The sequence below is a fragment of the Rattus norvegicus genome, chromosome 6 (assembly GCF_036323735.1).
Source record: "Rattus norvegicus strain BN/NHsdMcwi chromosome 6, GRCr8, whole genome shotgun sequence".
In the NCBI taxonomy this organism is placed as follows: domain Eukaryota; kingdom Metazoa; phylum Chordata; class Mammalia; order Rodentia; family Muridae; genus Rattus; species Rattus norvegicus.
Window position 1 is genome coordinate 56,515,852 of NC_086024.1, and position 18,072 is coordinate 56,533,923.

General features: G+C 38.7%; 1 protein-coding gene across 32 annotated transcripts in view; it reads right to left on the minus strand.

Moving 5' to 3' along the window:
- Hdac9 (histone deacetylase 9) overlaps nt 1–18,072 on the minus strand; it is an 862,183-nt gene that overhangs the window by 26,380 nt on the left and 817,731 nt on the right. For all 32 annotated transcript variants that reach the window (XM_063262499.1, XM_063262495.1, XM_063262482.1 and 29 more), the window contains 1 exon segment: nt 11,293–11,377. In XM_063262499.1, the coding sequence (XP_063118569.1) occupies nt 11,293–11,377 (85 nt within the window).

Sequence of the window (18,072 nt, forward strand, 5' to 3'; positions counted from 1 at the left end):
TGACCCGTCTGTCTCTTTCTTCTGACAGGTTGACTTAGTGTTTCTTTAACTTCCCTGTTTCTATCTGATTGTTTGGTTTCCTGTAGTGTAACACCTGCAATACCTGGTGCTGCATTTTCTTTTTGTTTTATCAAAGAAAAATATATAGGATACCAACAAAATCATTAGAATAATGAAAGTAAAAGCCATGGTGAGATTTCACAATGCACCCTCTGTATGCAGAAAGCCCAAAGCTAGAACACCAATCATTGATGAGGGAGGATGCAGGTCTCTTGGAAATTCTTTGCTAGTGGGAATGCAGAAAGACACAGGTACTGTGAACTGTGCAGTGGTTTTTTTGAAAGAGTTTATAATAAAATTTCCACAAGATTGATAAATCCTATTTCCAGGTATTTACTCTAGAGAAATGAAAAACTTGCATTTTCACTGAAATCTGAATAGTCAATGATTATAGAACTTTATATAGGGTTGCCTGATGCTTTACAGTATGAAAATGGATAAGTAAATTGTGCTTTATCTGGACAATAGGTGCTACTCAACACAATAAATGAACTAGTGATCTATCAGGAAGAGGGATGGGGTCTGAAGGGATTGGACAGTAAAATAAATCAGATGTGAAAGACACATATTTTTATTATTCCATTTATTTATCTTCTGGGAAAGCTGAAAACTTTAGACTAGAGAATAAGTTAATGATTACCATGAATTCAGCGTGGTGGAAGAGATGACTTTATACAGGCATTCTGGGGAGATTTTCAGAGAACTGCTGAGTTAACACTATGATGTCACCATCTCTCTTTTCCTGCATTCGGGTGTAAGACCACCTGCTTTGTCACCCCAACCACTGATATGGAATTTAGAAGAATAAACTATTTCTTTGTTATGCCTTAATGTGTGATCAATTATCTGTTTGCCTATAACTGTCCAGACCAGTGCTTGGGAATATTGAATACAAAACTAAATAAAATATGGGTATTCATACCAAGTAGAATCAAAGAATACCTATTTTGATTGACATATGATTCTGTACATTTACACATAACAATTATCAATATTTAAAGTCATAAGCTCATTTTTAAAAATACATTTTACCATTTATAAATTTCTGACAATAACTAGGGTATGATAAGGAAAGTCCAAATGGAAGACAATGTTGATGTAACTAGTTATATAATAAAGGGCTAGCAGCATGCTGAAAGGAGAGTAAAAAGCTAGCCTAACAAATTTTAAAAATAATTGTTTGACTAAATGGTACTAGGCTAAGGACACAAAGAGGACTCTCTAGTTTGTAGTGTTTCAGATGGTATGGATTAGCAATTCTGAAAGTGCTTCATATGCATATGAGTTAAAAATAGTAGGTATGAGACAGATAAGACCAAGATCTCTCATTTTTAGGGGAAGAGATAACAAAAAGAGCAAGATAAAAGGTGAAAATGAACCATGCAGTGCTGAATTTGGAAATTGGAAATACATTTAACAAATATATATACATATATATGTGTATACATATATGTGTGTGTTCTCTATGTATGTTCTATATATGTGTGATATATAGACAATAAATCCGTCTCTTGGAGACCTGTTTGCTTGGGTCTAGTACTGCAGTTACTTGTGAACTAATCCAGACTTTACATATTCTTAGGTTGTTAAGAGAAATGGGCAGAGCTGTGGCTGTGTAGACTGAAGAGTTGAACGTCAACTCGTTTTAAATGTTCTCACATTACAGCTGTACATAGGACTGAGGGAAGAGAGAACGGGATGGTGAGTGAGAAGGGACAAGGACTTACACACTAGGAGACAGGCCAGAGTCCTAGATGTGCAGGTAAAGCACGGCACGCATGGCCTAGCACAGTCATGTATCCGTCTTTGGCAGAGACTCGGTTGTCAATACTGGTTTATAATTCAGTTTTCAGTCTCCCCTCACATCTGCTAAGGTAATGATAGATGGTCCTCTCTTATCCCGGCCCCACTTAATTCCTTTCTCATTGTTTATTTCTATGTTTTCTTTTGGAAAACAAAAGTAGGGAGGAAGAAGAGGTGTATCATTATTTCAGTAATGTTTTATGAAGTACTGAAGGTGATTGGCCCTTCATCACGCTTTGCTCTTAACATTATGTCATTCATATTTAACCTAAAAATAATACTGGATCACTGCATTTCTCACTTCTGCCTACTCTCCCTAGTGACAGGTGTCCCTGTACTTTGGACTATGAATTTCTCTAAATAGGTTATTCAGTTATTTAAAGTTCATATTTTGTTGAACCCAATGCTCCTGTACCCTGAAGATTTAAGTTGTGAATACTTTCTTCTGGAAGAGAAGTTCACTGGTTTCGTCTAGAAACTAAGAGTTAAATAATTAAACATGTGTTTACAGCCCATTAAATGCCTATCCCACCTTTGCCAGATCCCCAGAGCTTGTGCATACGTTGGGTATCATGTGCTCTCATATCTTACTCTTTCTGTCAGCGTCACTGTCCACTGCCGCTGGGCACACCTCAACTTGCTGTTTTCCTTTCTCTATTCTGCTTACCCTCATCATAAAAGTTCAGTGATATATTAAGATTTATTCTTTTTTTACATATACTAAATCTCTTTGATTTTTTAGGTGGAGCCTGTTAAAGTTTCTGTCTATTACACCTCAAACAGGAAGTTTTGCGGTTCTGATTTTACTTAGGAAATAGGGTAGAGACCAATGAGTCAGTCACAGAGATGCTTAGATGGAATGAAAATGGACTTTAAGATCACAGAGGACAAAATCTTGTTGTTTCCTATTGAAAAGACTTCCAACATGCCGGGCCTTGGGAGGTCTCTAGTGCCTATGGATGGTTTGCATTGCAGAGATATGTGGGGACCAGAGGAAATATATGCAAATACACAGCAAGACTCTTCCCACAGACCTGAAGGTCTAGTGTTTCTGCCTCAGCTAATAGGGTCCTATAGGTGTGAGGAACTCACTTGTTTAGGGACAGCTTAGGACAGTCTCTTCCCCAGACCACTCCTATTGTTAAAGAGGTTTCAGCTTAGACACATACATGGTTTTATTTATTCTTTTGGTTTGATTAGTTTTGAGTTAGAAGAAATATGAATGAAAGTTTTTGTAACTACAGAGGCAAGTAGAAACAAATAAATTACCAAACCAAGTTCAATCTCTAAGCAGACAGAAGAGTTTTTTTTTACATTTGGGTGCATTTTACTGATGGGACTTTTCCACACAACGGTCAGAGTTTTTCAGTGTTTCAAGAGAATGGCAAATAGAAGTCAGGATCAACTTTAAAAGAGTCACGTGAACGCATTTGACCTGACTGTGTTACAAATGAGTGTAGGTGGGGTTACCAGTGGAAGAAAGCCTAACACTGCTTTTCCTCAATGAAAGTCTGCCTGGCCCAGGCCTCTAACATCAAGGCCTCTGTCTAAAGTCACAGGCTGTATGACAAACCACAGCTCACACCTGACAATAGTCAGGGGTTTAAACTCAGCAGGGCAGGGACTTGAAATTCTGCCAACCCTTGCATTTTTTTCTGATTAGATTTGTTTTACAAGTTTACAAGGGGCTCCAGAGTAGACCCAGAGCTCTGTGGCTCCTAGGAATTTGGCACTTGGGCTTCCAGACCTGACTATGGCCCAACCTCAATTAGGCTGGACAACTAAAATTCCAGTGTCTAAGTCAAAGTGATTTTCTCCCCTAGGTATGTACCTTTGAAACAGATGGGAAGAGGGGGGGGGTGTGCACACAGAAACTGAAGCAGGACGAGTGAGTTTACCTGAGAGCCAAGGGACACAGTGGCTCAGCAGTAATCCTGAGGAGCAGAGCTGCTGGCCTCATGATCTTGCTTTACCCACTCATTAGCTCTGTGACCCATGGGAACTTAAGTAACCCAATGGCCCTCAATTTCTTTAAAGTGTCAATGAGTTAAGACTCACCTTATCGAGTTGTTGGGAAAAGTTAGTTGTTAGAAGGTATTAGTGAGAGTCTGAGGAGAGCACTGTCAGACAATGAGTACTTAATAACTGGTATTTGAACATTCGCTAATAGCTTACAATATTTGTCTTGTATAAGGAATTTCATTCACTGGCCCTCTATAACTTCACTGTAGAGAATAGATGCGTAGCACAAAGCTAACATTTCTTCAACACTCAAGACTTAGCAAAACTTGTTTGTTTTTTGTTTTTGTTTTTAAGCCCAATTCTCTTCATTTCCTTTCCAGTCCTATAACCTTCACTACTTTCAATTTCATGAGGTAAATATTGATATCTTTTGTTTTCAAAATCAGAAAAAAATCTAAAATTATTTGTCTTCTCCATGCCATCTAATGACTTTATGTTAATTCTATTTTGGAATTGACCCAGTCAATAAGCCCTATATATCTCCTGATCTTGGTATAGGCACAATAAGCTTTTCAGATTTACTTTTTAAAATTTAAATTATGTGTAACTTTGTGTGTATGTCTGCATGTGGGTAAGTGCATTAGAGTACTGATGTCTGAGGAACCTAAATGTATGGAATCCCTTGGAACTAAAGTTAACAGATGCTTTTGAGCTGCCTGTCATTGGTCTTGAAAACTAAACTCAGTTCCTATGGAAGAGCAGCAAGTGCTCTTAACACCCAAACCATCTGTCTAGAACCTGTATAATCTTGTAAATAAAGGCCTGATGATGCTTCATTCTGGCCTGAAACCAAACTTTACATTCCTGAAAGTAGAAAGTCCCTTTACAGCACTGTACCCTCTTACTCTTCTTCCCTGGATCTCAGCAGAATGGAAATGGAGGAAAGAGGTAAAATAAAAACCAGAACAAAAAGGAGAAAATCAAAAGGAAATGGTATGGGACAATTGCTCAGTGGAAATTTTGAGTTTGGGTAGGCACATGGTGTGTAGTCAAGTTGTCAATCAACTACATGATGTACTAAGAACATTTGAAATATGGGGAAATGTCTGTGTTCATGAGCCCTTGAAGTAAAGTATCAAGTGATTCTCTCACAGCAAGTGATATATGCAAATTCCTATTAGATGAGAAACAATGTGAATTTTCTCCTGACTGTCTGATGGAAATGCCTCTTCCCTGGGGAAGGAGAAAGTACAGGATCTCAGGATTGGGAGAGGGCAGCTGGAATGGCATTGCAGCCCAATGAAGACAGTGGTTGGTGCCTTTACAGCAAGTCTTCACTTGCCTTAAAAAGCCATCTTCATTTATTATTCTCCGGGTGTCTTTTGAACTAAGAGACTCGAATGGCTCACCTTCTGACTATCCATTCTCATGCCTGGTCATTGGTGGTTTTTTATTTTGTCAACCAGGTGTCTCCTATTAAAAACAGTGTAAGTAAAATCACCCAAAGTAGCCTTCTTTTGTCATTGCTGATTTATCAGTATCCATGTTTTCTTTTCTAAGGATAGTTTTCAGAACTAGAGGTTGAGCCAGAGTAAGAAACAAAAGGAAACAAAAGGAAACAAAACAAAACAAAAAAGGGAACAGCAAAAACAAACAAACAAAAAAACAAAAACAAAAACAAAAACCCCAAAAAACTTCAGATAAGCGAGAAGAGGTGGGAAACATTCATTCAATGACACATGCACCAAATAGAAAGCAGAAGCAGTTACGTGGAAAAGTAGGTGTCAGACAAACTTGCCTCATTGAGTTGAGCAAAGCCTGTTTCCTTCTTACTTCCCTAAAATACAGAAGTGTATGTGAATCTTGCTCTCCACACTGTACTCAAATACATACTTATTTTTACCATTCTCCTGCATCAAAGAAAATCATCTCCCTTTGCAAATTGGCTTGAAGTTGGGTCTACTTGGAGAGCTACATACACACACTTTGTTGTCCCTTAGTAGCACTCCCCAAGTGTGTTTTTAAAAGCTACGTAACAATAGTAATGTCTTAGTTACTTTTCTCTTGTTGTGATAAGACACCATGAGAGACGCAGCTTATAGAAGAGTTTATTTGGGACGTATGGTTTCAAAGGATGTGTCAGTGACCATAACGGCAAAGAGCATGGCAGCATGCAGACACATATGACATTGAAGCAATAGTAAGAGCTTGAATCTCATCCATAAGAACCAGACTGAGAGAAAGAGCTAACTGGGAATGGCCTGGACTTCTGAAACCTCATTAGCCTGCCCTCAGTGACACACCTCTTCCAACAAGGCCCCCACCTCCAAATCCTTCCTAAACATTTCCACTGACTGAACACCAAGCATCCAAACACATGAGCCTATGGGGCCATTCTTACTCAGACCAAAGCAACAAGGTTTACATGTAAAAGAAACGAGAGTTCATCTTTTATCTATGCGATGCATCTGACATGAACATATGATGAAATTACAAAGACAGTTCCTTCCTCATTTTGACTTGGCAAAATAAGGAATCCTAGCAAAATTCAACAATAGAGGTTGCTTATAGTGGAGAGAAGAGAAAAGTGAGGTTTCAAGGAGAAATTTCCACATTTCTTGTGTAAATATTACTTCTTATCCCCTAACACCCTTCCCCCAGTAGCCCCATTTTAGAAAGCAGTGTGGTGATGTTTGCTCCCGATATTCCTCTTGAAACCCAGGGAAGTGGTTTTCTCAATGATCATATGATTGGTGAATAGAAGAGAGGAGATTAGAGAGGGATTCATATCATTTCAAAATTCACCACTCTGTGTTTTTCAGCTTGTCAGCTCCAAACCACTAGATGGTTGCAGCAGTTTTGAAAAAGAATCCCCAAATCCTTGTGCACACATATATTTTCTTGATCCTAAAATCAAAAAACACTATGATTATCACATAGGAGTCCACAAAGTCAGTTGTCACTTACAGAGGGTAGTCTTACTAAAAAATTAAATGAGGGGAGATCATGTCTCTATACTTCAACTTCTCATATTTTGGGGTTTCACACATGAAAAATCAGTATCATTTGTTATATGTTTTTTAGAACTTAAAATTATACTCTTTCAAGCCGAATAAAATTTAATTTTTATGGAAAATTCACTTCATGGTTCTCCCATCCTAGTCTCAGGGAAGCTGTTTTCATGGGTCAGCACCACTATATGAAGAACAGTATTAGAAGACCCCGCGTCCTAATGTGCTGTAGAAAGCAGGGGGTATTTCAGGGTCACATAGAGGTAAAATAAAAACCAGAACAAAAAGGAGAAAATCAAAAGGAAATGGTATGGGACAATTGCTCAGTGGAAATTTTGAGTTTGGGTAGGCACATGGTGTGTAGTCAAGTTGTCAATCAACTACATGATGCTATAAGCTATAAGCATGGGTTTTGGGAAAGCGCGCATGCAAGCACACACACACACACACACACACACACACACACACACGCACGCACGGCATTCTTCTACTCTGGCCTGACTCCTCCCAGGCAATGTTTGTTGGTTATTACTACTGTGCAATCAAAGGCCAGACTCAGGTCTAAAAACCATGTCTTCCAAGATTGTCTGTGGACAGACACAAAAGTAGTTTGGGTCTTCATAGCAGAACTGACTCATTCTTGTCAATTGTGAATTAGGAAGAAAGGGGTTTGCATGTGTCTTGTTTGCTCTTCTTAATTCCCTTGTATGGTTGTCGGGCATAATTATATTAAGCTACCTTAAAAAAGACTGATGTGGTCTAAATAAAGAAAAATGGAACAAGAGATTACTGGTCAAATGACTAATTTTTTGAAAAAAATACTTGCAAGGTCCTTGTGTACACCAATCATTGCATGAATGATCAGGTTAGATCAAACAAGCAAAAATATCACTGACACAGTTGGTGCTGTGAATGGATATAGATCTAAATAAGCATATGATGGGGCTTCCTCTTTAAGACTGAACACTATTCCTTTGTCTTGACACATCACATTTTTTATCCATTCTTTCATTGATAAACATTCAGGTTTTGCTCCTATTGCTTGGCTTTTCTGAATAGTGTTGTGATGAATACTTAAATGCTAATATTTTTAGCTCCTTTAAAGATGTTTTTTGAAAATATTCAGAAGACAGGTGACTGGATTATATATATGGTGATTTTACTCTCAACTTTTAGAGGACAAAGGAAACTTTTTAAAGTATATTGCCAGCCATACTACTCATTTCTTTGCAAAGACAGTTGACCCTTATACGCCATTCATTATCATGACATAGAAGTAGCCTATAATCTAAGGGGGGTGGGTGTGTTCCACCTGTCAAGATAAATGAACGCCCTTCTGCATGTCCTTTTCGACTTCAGCCAAATGAACAGTCTAAGCAAGGATAGGACCACAGGGATGATCCTGCTGCAAAACGCACACAAAAAGCATGTGGCCAGGCAGAGGGCCAATGCTAATCAAAGCATCCAGCACCTGCATACCCTCAGCTGGGGGTTCAGTTCTCAAAAAGAAATCTACAGAAGACCTGTCATCGCCTTGCTGTGTGCCTTGGGAAAGGACTCTCTAGGAACGTGCCTGAATGTTTCCCACATGCTAAAGCCCACTTCCCAACACTTACACAGCTTAAAAGTGCAGCACAGAATCCTTCAGAACCTGGGCTCGGAGGTGGGCTAAGCTCAAGCACTTCCTTGAGCTGAAAGGAGGACCCTTGTGGTACTTGGAGACACATGTGAAGAATGGCGCATATGTTAAAAGAAAGGCTACTTTTGTGGACCATTTCCTAGGAGTGAGGTCCATGGCCTCAGAAGGACCTCATGTTTGGATCACTTTTCTGCTGTGAGTTTCTCAAAATTCTTAACAAAGTTCTAACAAGGAAGGAGTCCCATGTTTCCTCCCACTGCCTTCTTATCTCTGTTAGTTCAAAAGCTATATAGCTACGCTTGATTATTTTCCAGGCAGAACCAGAAATGAAGAACTTGGTCAAAGTATGCATAGTACTCCAGGACAGTTGACATGAAAAAAGTGAGATATGCATCAGAGAGAAGTAAAAGAATACAATGATCTTTTGTAAGGAACTTGAGTATTTTCCATAGAACTTGAAGCTCATCATTTTCACTCCCCTAGTCAATATGAAGTTTCACACTCTAAAATACCCACTTCGTTTTGCTGTTCCATGGACTTTCCCCATTTTCTTCTCATTTTTTTAGTCTGAAAGAGCAGCTTAAAAGATGCATACACTTGGAACCAAGAGAAATGCAGACCAGTGTCAGAGCCCAGAGCTGAAGGACTGTGTCTGTACTGATTTTCTCCTGTCCCCATGTGTGTCAGAAGTCACTTCCAGAGTTGTATCTATCTGTCTATCTCTCTGTCCCTTCACTACCTTGTCCTACCACCATTCATCCTCTTCCAAACCACAATTGGAATTTGAAGTTGGGTGATACTTCTACTACTCTTTCCTAGAAGTTGTTTTTTCAAACAGAACTTCATTACAGAACTGGTTATATTACTTGCAGGGTCCAGGACAAAAGGGAGACTACTTTATTCAGAAACTTTCTAAGAATTTTAAAGCAGCGACAGTAAGAGTAGTGACTCACATATTGACCACCCTAGCATGGGATCTGCATGTCCACAGGCCAAAGGACCATGAAGCCCAATCTTCCATGGCCAGACTATGAAATAGATGCTTTATTTAAGCAATCCTTTTTAAGTAGCTCGGCTAGCATGGCCTAACACTAAGAACAGCCCCCGTGAAACTAGGAATATGTTCCTCTTCCTAGAGATGCATCACATGTGAATTCATGAGTAGAACCAGTTTGGATAGATGAAGAGAGAGAGCCTGGTTCCTAGACACAGCATGGGGCTCTTCATTAGAAATTGGTTGAAGCATTGGTTTATTATGACATTGAAAAATGTGACTCCATTTCACCTACTCAAACCTACCTACTCTCAAGTTCTAGGCTTCCATTTCACCTACTCAAACCTACCTACTCTCAAGTTCTAGGCTTCCATTTACCTCAAGCCACCACTCTGAGGAAGAAGGAAGCTGCTTCTTTGTCATTGCCTCAGTGATTCCAGAGAACATGGAGTCAGAGTTAGACTTTTTATTTCTATTTTATTCATCAACTTAAAATCCTTGCAGCCAGAACCTCCTCTACCTTCTCTTCTGTTGTCTTCTTCTTCCTCCTGCTTCTCCTAACCTCTGTGTCTTGACAACTATCCAGCACAAAACAAAGCCATTGCTAAATGCTGAAAACACACAGGAAGTGTTTCCTGTGAGCACTCTGTGTATAACGGCAAAAGAATCCTTGGAACAAAACCTTGGCACACATGAAGACCAAGCTCTCTTTATAGTGCAAGAGCCTGTACTGGGACATTGGATCAGAACATGAGAGGAAAGTCTTAGACCATCCAAACAGTCCTTCTGAGGGATCTGGAAGGGCACTCACTGGGTCCTTCTGGTCAACCCTCAAAACAAGAGTCACAGTCCTGAGCAGATTGTCTACCAGAGCAGATGGGCATGCCCAAACTTGTGTTTGGAGGCAGTCGATTCCTATACCTTAGCTTTCATCCAGTATCTTTGCTCTCTGATATTTAAATATTTGTTTTTCTGTTCTCTCAAAGTCTTTAAAATGTACCACTTATTCCACGGTTATATGTAGTCAATAAGCATTCAGTGGATGCCTATAGCCTCCATTCCAGGCATGTGTGAGATGTCAGGGGAGGTTTATTCGGGTTTGTGTATGACATCATTGGCATCAAAAGAATGAGAATGTAACCATCCTTTTCATAATCACACCTCACACTCTCGCCTCCTGGTTGCCACTGTGCAAGAGAAGACAGGGACTCTTAACTATGGCAAAGGTTTTCAGTGGTGTGGAAAGCTATTTGTGTGTGTGTGTGTGTGTGTGTGTGTGTGTGTGTGTGTGTGTGTGTGTGTGTGATCATCCTTAGAACCCACTTTTACCATTATGCCTTCCTCTTTGTGATAACATTCAGGTCAATCTATTGTGGGGGATGCTGACATCTGTGAAGGTAATTGCCTAATAAAAAGTTCACCTTACCATGTTCGCCGGAGCAGGGCTTGGTCATGAAGATAACTCCTCATTAATTTTCCTTCTTTGCCAAACTTAAGCCAGGACATAATTGGTAAATCCCAACACATTTAGGAGACAACTCACTCTTAGTTAAAACTGTACTGCACAATCCAATTTTCCAAATGTATCTCATTTTCATTGCTCCGTGGTTGAAATAATTTTAAGTGCATAGAAAGCACGAGAAGAACTAGATTATAAGACTAGCTTCTCAGTTTTGACATCAGATAAGACTAACACAAAGTAAAGCAAATAATTCAATAAAAATCCATGTGCAAATTAAAATAATTATGTTTGTGCTTTGATTATCTATATAATCTCAACGAGTTTGACCTAGTGAAAGGTGAAGAAGAGACTGAAGACATACTTTGGATTTCAATGGTCTTCTGTAAAGAAGCGGCTGCATTCGTATTCACAGACTGGTGGAGAACATCTTCCTCAAGAGACCCGGGCTGCAAGAACAGGAGAGACCATGGCAGAATGTGAGACCTCACAGAGCATAGCACAGAAGCAAAGCGAGTGAACAAGCTCATCCTCAGTGGCCTGTTCCAAGAACTGCTTAACATTTTGCTGATATCAGGTCCCCAGGTGTAGTCGGTTATATTTTATGTCTTGTATCCATATAATTAAATTCCAAGGAGCTTTTCTATTGGTCTCAAGATTAATGTATGGAGACCCTGAATCAGGTGCACATCTGTGTCTTAGTCATTTAAACTCTGAGTTATTTGTATAATTTCTGTAGGTTCCTCACAAACCAAATTCCATCACAACAGTATCAGCAGCTGAGGCCATGCGCCATCTCTCAGGGAACTTGTGTCAGATGGACAGTCTCTTCTATTAGTCACATTCCAGCAGTGCTTTTACATTTAATTGTCTTACACATTACATACTTCCTGGTTGAAAGTCAGGAGACATTTGTTCCTTGAATAAAGTGGCAGCAAAAACTATAGTAAAGAAGTCAGGAAAAGAACAGCATAGCTCCATTTAACTTCTACTTTATTCAAAACCACAATCATGTGAGCCTCAAGCCCGGGACAAATTCCTTCTGTGCAAATCTATCATGATCTTGTGGAATTACACCGATTTTTTTATGGAGGAATCTGGCAAACATTGCCAGAAATGCAGTAGAACTTCTGATAATTAAATGGAGCCCCTCTATTAGAATCACGCCTGATGATGCAGATCTTAGACACATGACTCTGAGTGTACTGTGGGGTGTTATAGTTGCAAAGAAAATAACCATCTCGTTTTGGGGACACAGAAAGCAAGCAAATAACACTAGCAAGACAGCAAACCCTAAAAAGCCGTTTTCCTAGAAAATTCAAGTTAATAATCTAAATAAGACGTGGACATGGTTAAACACAGTGGCATGTCCAGGAACTGCTGCCATTAGACGTACCAAAGAATAAACTCATCCAAGTTTCTTCATCTGGAGGAAGAAAAAAAAACCCTAAGTGATTATAAATCTCCACAACATATGTGAGTGAATCTCACCCCCAGGGTCTCCCTGAGTTGATTATTCTATACTTCAATCATGGTATTGAAAACAATAGCACCTTTCTTCCAGATGCCACAGGATAACAGAGTAGCTCAGGGATATTTATACATGAGTAAATTCGCTAAATATAACTTGGTAGAGTGTTTTTCTTAGCTGCCAAAGAAAATGCTTTAAAACATCAAAAGGTCTGTGTGCAATACAGTTTAGTGAGGGAGAAAATACCACTGTGCCTAAGTCAATGTCGAGGAAAGGTTGTGAAATGCTTAAATTTGGTTAAAATCATTTTTTTTAAAAAAAAAGTAGGACTTCAGATTGTATCTGTAAGGATATATTATACTGGTACCGCCTCTCCTCTCAGAGGCAAGATTGAATCATAAGCTGAAGGTCCCTTGGAAGATGCCTTCTGAGGGATTAGAAAGGGTTGAGGGAGCCACTTTGCTTATATACAAACTTTCCTCCCATTCACTGCTTTCTCAGAGCCTAGAGAGAAATAGTTTTCATAGCAATAATACATTTCGAAGAACCACTTTATGCTAGAACTTATACTCAACATTGGCACAGCTAGCTCTTTCAAAAACCTTCCTGAGACTTCAGATAAAATCTGCTGATAAATGGAACTGTGCTGGAGAGGGAGAGAAAACTAGAGACAGATTGCAAGTGTAAAAGTCCTGATTCTGCAACTGGAGCACCCTGAGGTCTGTGGCTTGTTTTTAAGTCCTGGGTAATATAGAAAGTATATGTGGTGCGGCATGTTGAGTATGAAAACACAAACACATCTAAACCCGCAATTTGGAGTCTTCAGTTCAATGCCACGAAGTTGTGCCTACTTGTAAAAGCAACTCAGAGAATTAGGGAAATTAAATTGATCATTTAAGCCTCTCAAACCATTTCCTCGCGTGTTTTGGGTGAATGTCATTTGAAAGTTTAACCTTCAGTAAATTGCACCAATTTGCTTCATTTTGAGTGTGTGCACAGACAGGGTTAGATTCAGAGTGTTCGCACAATGTGGGCTCTTTATTTTCATCCAGTAACTCTGCAGAGAAGGCAATGGGCAGGAGCCTCTCCACTGGCAAGAAAGCAAGCAGCATTTATGGGCTGTTTTCCTAAAATTAAAACCTTGTATGGAGGGACCACAGAATTGAGTTGTGTATTTTAGGGAATTTGTTGACTCAATCATTCAGAATTATGGGCACTCAAACCATCTGATTGAAGCATCCGCTTGATAAATATTTATGAATATTGGTCATTATTGGTAATCTAATAACTGAGTAATGAAATAATACTAAGTAAATAGTAATTTTTAATAAATTTGGAGCAAACATGGAATACACGGCAAAGCTATGTTAAGTAGTTTGGCCAAGAAGATGTAGCAAAAAATATTAGCTATTGAGACTAGTCAGAATTAGTAAGATATAAAAAAGCTATCTAATCAAACAGATCACTTTTGCGTGCAAAATGTTTCAGAAAGATAAAGCAGATCCAAATGCAAGGAGTCTTATACACCCATTATGCTGCCTGTCAAGGAAGATCATTAAATAATGATAATTTTTATAGAGTTATTAAGATCAATTATATAATTTGACTACGACTTACAAGCACACAATGCTAGTTATCATCTTTGCTATGTGTAAGATATAATCATAACCATTCCTTACATAAATTTAGGCTCAGTGATAGAGCCTATGTTGATACAGTTTTGGCATAAAATTGAGGTATTGTGCAGATAAAACTAAGGTGCTTGTTTCACCTGCCCGTCACATGAGCTTCAAAAACTGAAGCCATTTTAAAACATCACCTACAGGCAGCTAACTAGTGACCAAGGGAGACTTAGAGGCGATGGACTTGAGAGGCTGAGAGGGGTAGGTGGGTGGAGGGTTAGGGGTGGTGTCTGAGGGAAAATGGGAAAGGTTGGATAGAGGAGGGGGAAATAATTTGATTTATAGTTTAAAATAAATTGATAAAAATTCAAAATGAAAAAATAAAAATGTTTTAAAAGCAATAGCAGGTATACAAATAGAATGAAAATTTTAAAAGTACAAAAGTTAACTTTTAGCCCAATTTGGTACAAGTGAAATCTTTACAATGGAGAACATTAAAACCATAAACATGGATTTAGGTGAATACTTGTTAATATGTCTAAAAATATTTTATGTTTTAATATTCAGGCTCATGACTTGGAATTATTCTAGTCATTCTGCACATTTGATGATATATTTATAAATTATCGGTGTGTTTATTTATTTTCAATTTTTTTTATGTCTGACCTTAGTAAAACTTGGTCTGACCCTTCATTCGAGAGCCTTCTATATTAGTCTCCCACCCTTGGCGTTACAGGCATGTGCCACCACACGCAGATCTAAATTTATTTTCAAAATCTTTTGTAGGTAAATTTAGCTTTTAGAGACTTCTAAAGATCACGTGGAATTTTTATCAGATGGAAGACCCCATCCAGATTCTCCTCATGTTGACTAGTTACATAAAATCTGTTTATATTTCTATTTTGTTCCCTATTCTATTCTTGGTATAAAAAGAGAGTTGATTTTTACCAACTTCTTAAGTGAATTTTAAATTATCACAGATTTTCGTTAACTTTTAATTAACACTCACCTTGTTAAACTTAATTATGAATCCGATTTTAATAAAAATAGTTTAATAGATTTGCTGCATACACAATCATATATAATAACAAGATATTTCTCATTCATCTTCAGTCTGTATAGTCCTTTTGTTACCTCATTATACTATCTAACTCCCACACAGTACTGTTGAAATGAAGAGTGAGAATGCTGGACATTTTTTATGTCAGAAAAAAGTTTTTTATATCACATCATTGAAACACAACTTTTAAAAAGTTCATGTCTAGGGGTTGGGGATTTAGCTCAGTGGTAGAGTGCTTGCCTAGCAAGCACAAGGCCCTGGGTTCGGTCCCCAGCTCTGGAAACAAAAAAGTTCATGTCTAGTAAACATAGTATAATTATAAATAAACTATACTAGTCTCCTAAAAATTTTCTTTTATAAAATGTAATACTTATAATGGTAAAAATGAATAGGCTACCATTAAGAGCAGTGAGAAAGGGGACTCTCACAAGCATGACATTCAGAAAATGTGTATATACAAAAGAAAATATATAGTTATAATACTTAATATTTATAAAGTTTATACATGGGAATTTTAAATATAGTGTTAGAAACCCCAAAATCCTCACTTTTGGAAGGGAGAGAATCGTCTGGATCATCAGGAACTTAGATTATCTTTGACCAATTAACAGCTATTCATGTGATGTTCTTGTGATACTTCATTGATTGTTCACATTTGTGCAGAGTTCTATATGTGTAACATTTTACTCTTTAAAAACAACTTCATAAATATAAACCTTCCTCCAGAAACTTAACAATAGAACGGCTGTCTGACATAGGCAAGCAGGGACACAGACTGAATGCCTGTGCCTTTGTGCAATGATGCTCCTGGGAAACGGTGAGAAAGTCATGCTGCAACAATGTTACGCTCTTCGATACAGACCTTAAGTTCACTGGCAAAGAAAACTGAATGTCTGCCTACAACATTCAAACAACCCAGATGAGGTCCAAAAAGTGTTCAGATGCAAGGATCAAAGGGATTATGGAAAAATGTGACGGCCAAGACCAAGAGGACAAGGGAGGCAAATCAGGAAACACACTTGATCTTCCATGATGATGAGCTATTCAGTATCAATTCCCCAGTGAGGAGGGATTGATACTTAAATTCCCCTCTCTCATCTAAATAATTGCCCAAGAATGACTGCAATTAGTTGTATATGTTTACTTTGATTGCATAAGTAAATCTGGTTATAATTTTATCCATACTGTGAACGATGAGTCAGTCATTTTAAAAATAGCCATTGTTACTTGTTTGAAGCCATTTATAGTTTTCACCTAATAGAGTTGGAGGGGGTGAAATCAGAGTGGATTCTGTTGACAATCAATTCAATAGACTGGCAGGGTATTAGTATTATGCTTAACTCTCACCTCTGAGTGGATAATCGAGGATGACACCAATACAGCACTGAAGCAACATCTCTGAACATCAGCAGAGCCTATCAAGTCTTGTAGGAATGACGGTAGAACCAAGAAGAAAAGGAGGAGCAGGTGTGGCCATTCAGTTTTTGATGCCAAGAGTATTCCTCAACATGGCAGGAACCAACAGGGACTAGACTGAGATTAGTGATGGCTAACTTTTATGTTTAAGTTTTGATCTACATATTTTTTATTTTTGGTGAGGTTTTCCTATATAGCTCAGGCCAGACTCAAACTTGTTGTAATTTTCTTCCCTCTGCTTCCTGATTACAGAGTTGACAGGCGCTAGGCATCAGACACAGCTTCCTTTCAATTTCATTGCAGAGGCTTGCACGAAGGCTTGTTTTCCATGCCACATCAGTGATCGGCTGGTGGTCTTCACCAAGTGAACGGCTTCCCTTGGCTAGAGATGAAATCCTGTGGTAAGTGTTCACCATGGTCTGTTTCAGCCTGTCCCTGTGATGCCACTGAGCTCAGAGTGGAGTAGAGAACCACATCTGGTCTTCATAGTCCATCAGAAGATGACTGTAGCACCACTGAGGAAGGTACTCGTTCATTGACGACATGAGGCAAGTTGCTCCTAAGGAGGCTTTCCCCAGCGACTGAGCTTCTAGTGCCTCCCAGTATTACTTTAGTGACTTCATCTGTTGTTTGTACTGCAGTTACTGTTTCACTCCACAGTATAGACATACCCACTAGAAAGGTTCCTATTCTTCACAGAAATCCAACTGTGATGATACGATACTCTATTTCACTTGCATAGCTATGCTGTCTGTTTTCCTCCCAACCTGGCCTCCCCACCAGCAGAAGAAACAAAAGAACATCTGTTTAGATGTCCACCTGCAATTCCAGGGAGCCTCACTGTCCTGATTTATGCTTTCCTATTAAATATCTTTTTCTTAGATGCTAACTTGTCAAAGCCTTACTTCGTATCCAAGGTCAAGGTTAAATTATGCTCCTCTGTAAAATACTCCGTCTTTGTAAATAAAATAAACATCCTCGCATGGCAGTCCGTAGACTCTTTGATAACATTCTCATTACTTCTTGCATTAGTACTTCTGCTCACACAAAAGTGTCCAATAAAAGGCAGCAATACGAATGGTCAGATAAAAGCATTCCATGCTGTTTGGCGCCTTATAAAAATGCTTCCTTTTATTGGTAACTATCACCCACGATGTGTTTAAGTTCACAGCCCGTATTTCTATTAACTATATCTGAGAAACCCAGATAGAAATAGCTGAGATGATTTGCAAAGTAGTTTTGAGTTTTCTGGACCATGGAGCTTTTCCTGAAGTAGATGGTTCAACTTCTCATACCGATCACTGAATATAAGAACCCAGTCTCACGGGCATATCTATATTGGAAAGAATTTTCAAATAATATTTTTTCCAAAACAATTTTACCCTCTTTAGGTTACCCGCACAACTACTTTGAAAGTACAGACAGGTATCAAAATCTAAAAGAAGAGCATGGTGGGAAATGTCCTTCTGGCATGTCATGCACTCTCTCTCATCCTCATCCCATGAATTGCAACTATTTAGGATCTTGTAAGCATTCCCAGATGCACAGCAATTCTCCAGTGGACTAAGCCTCCGT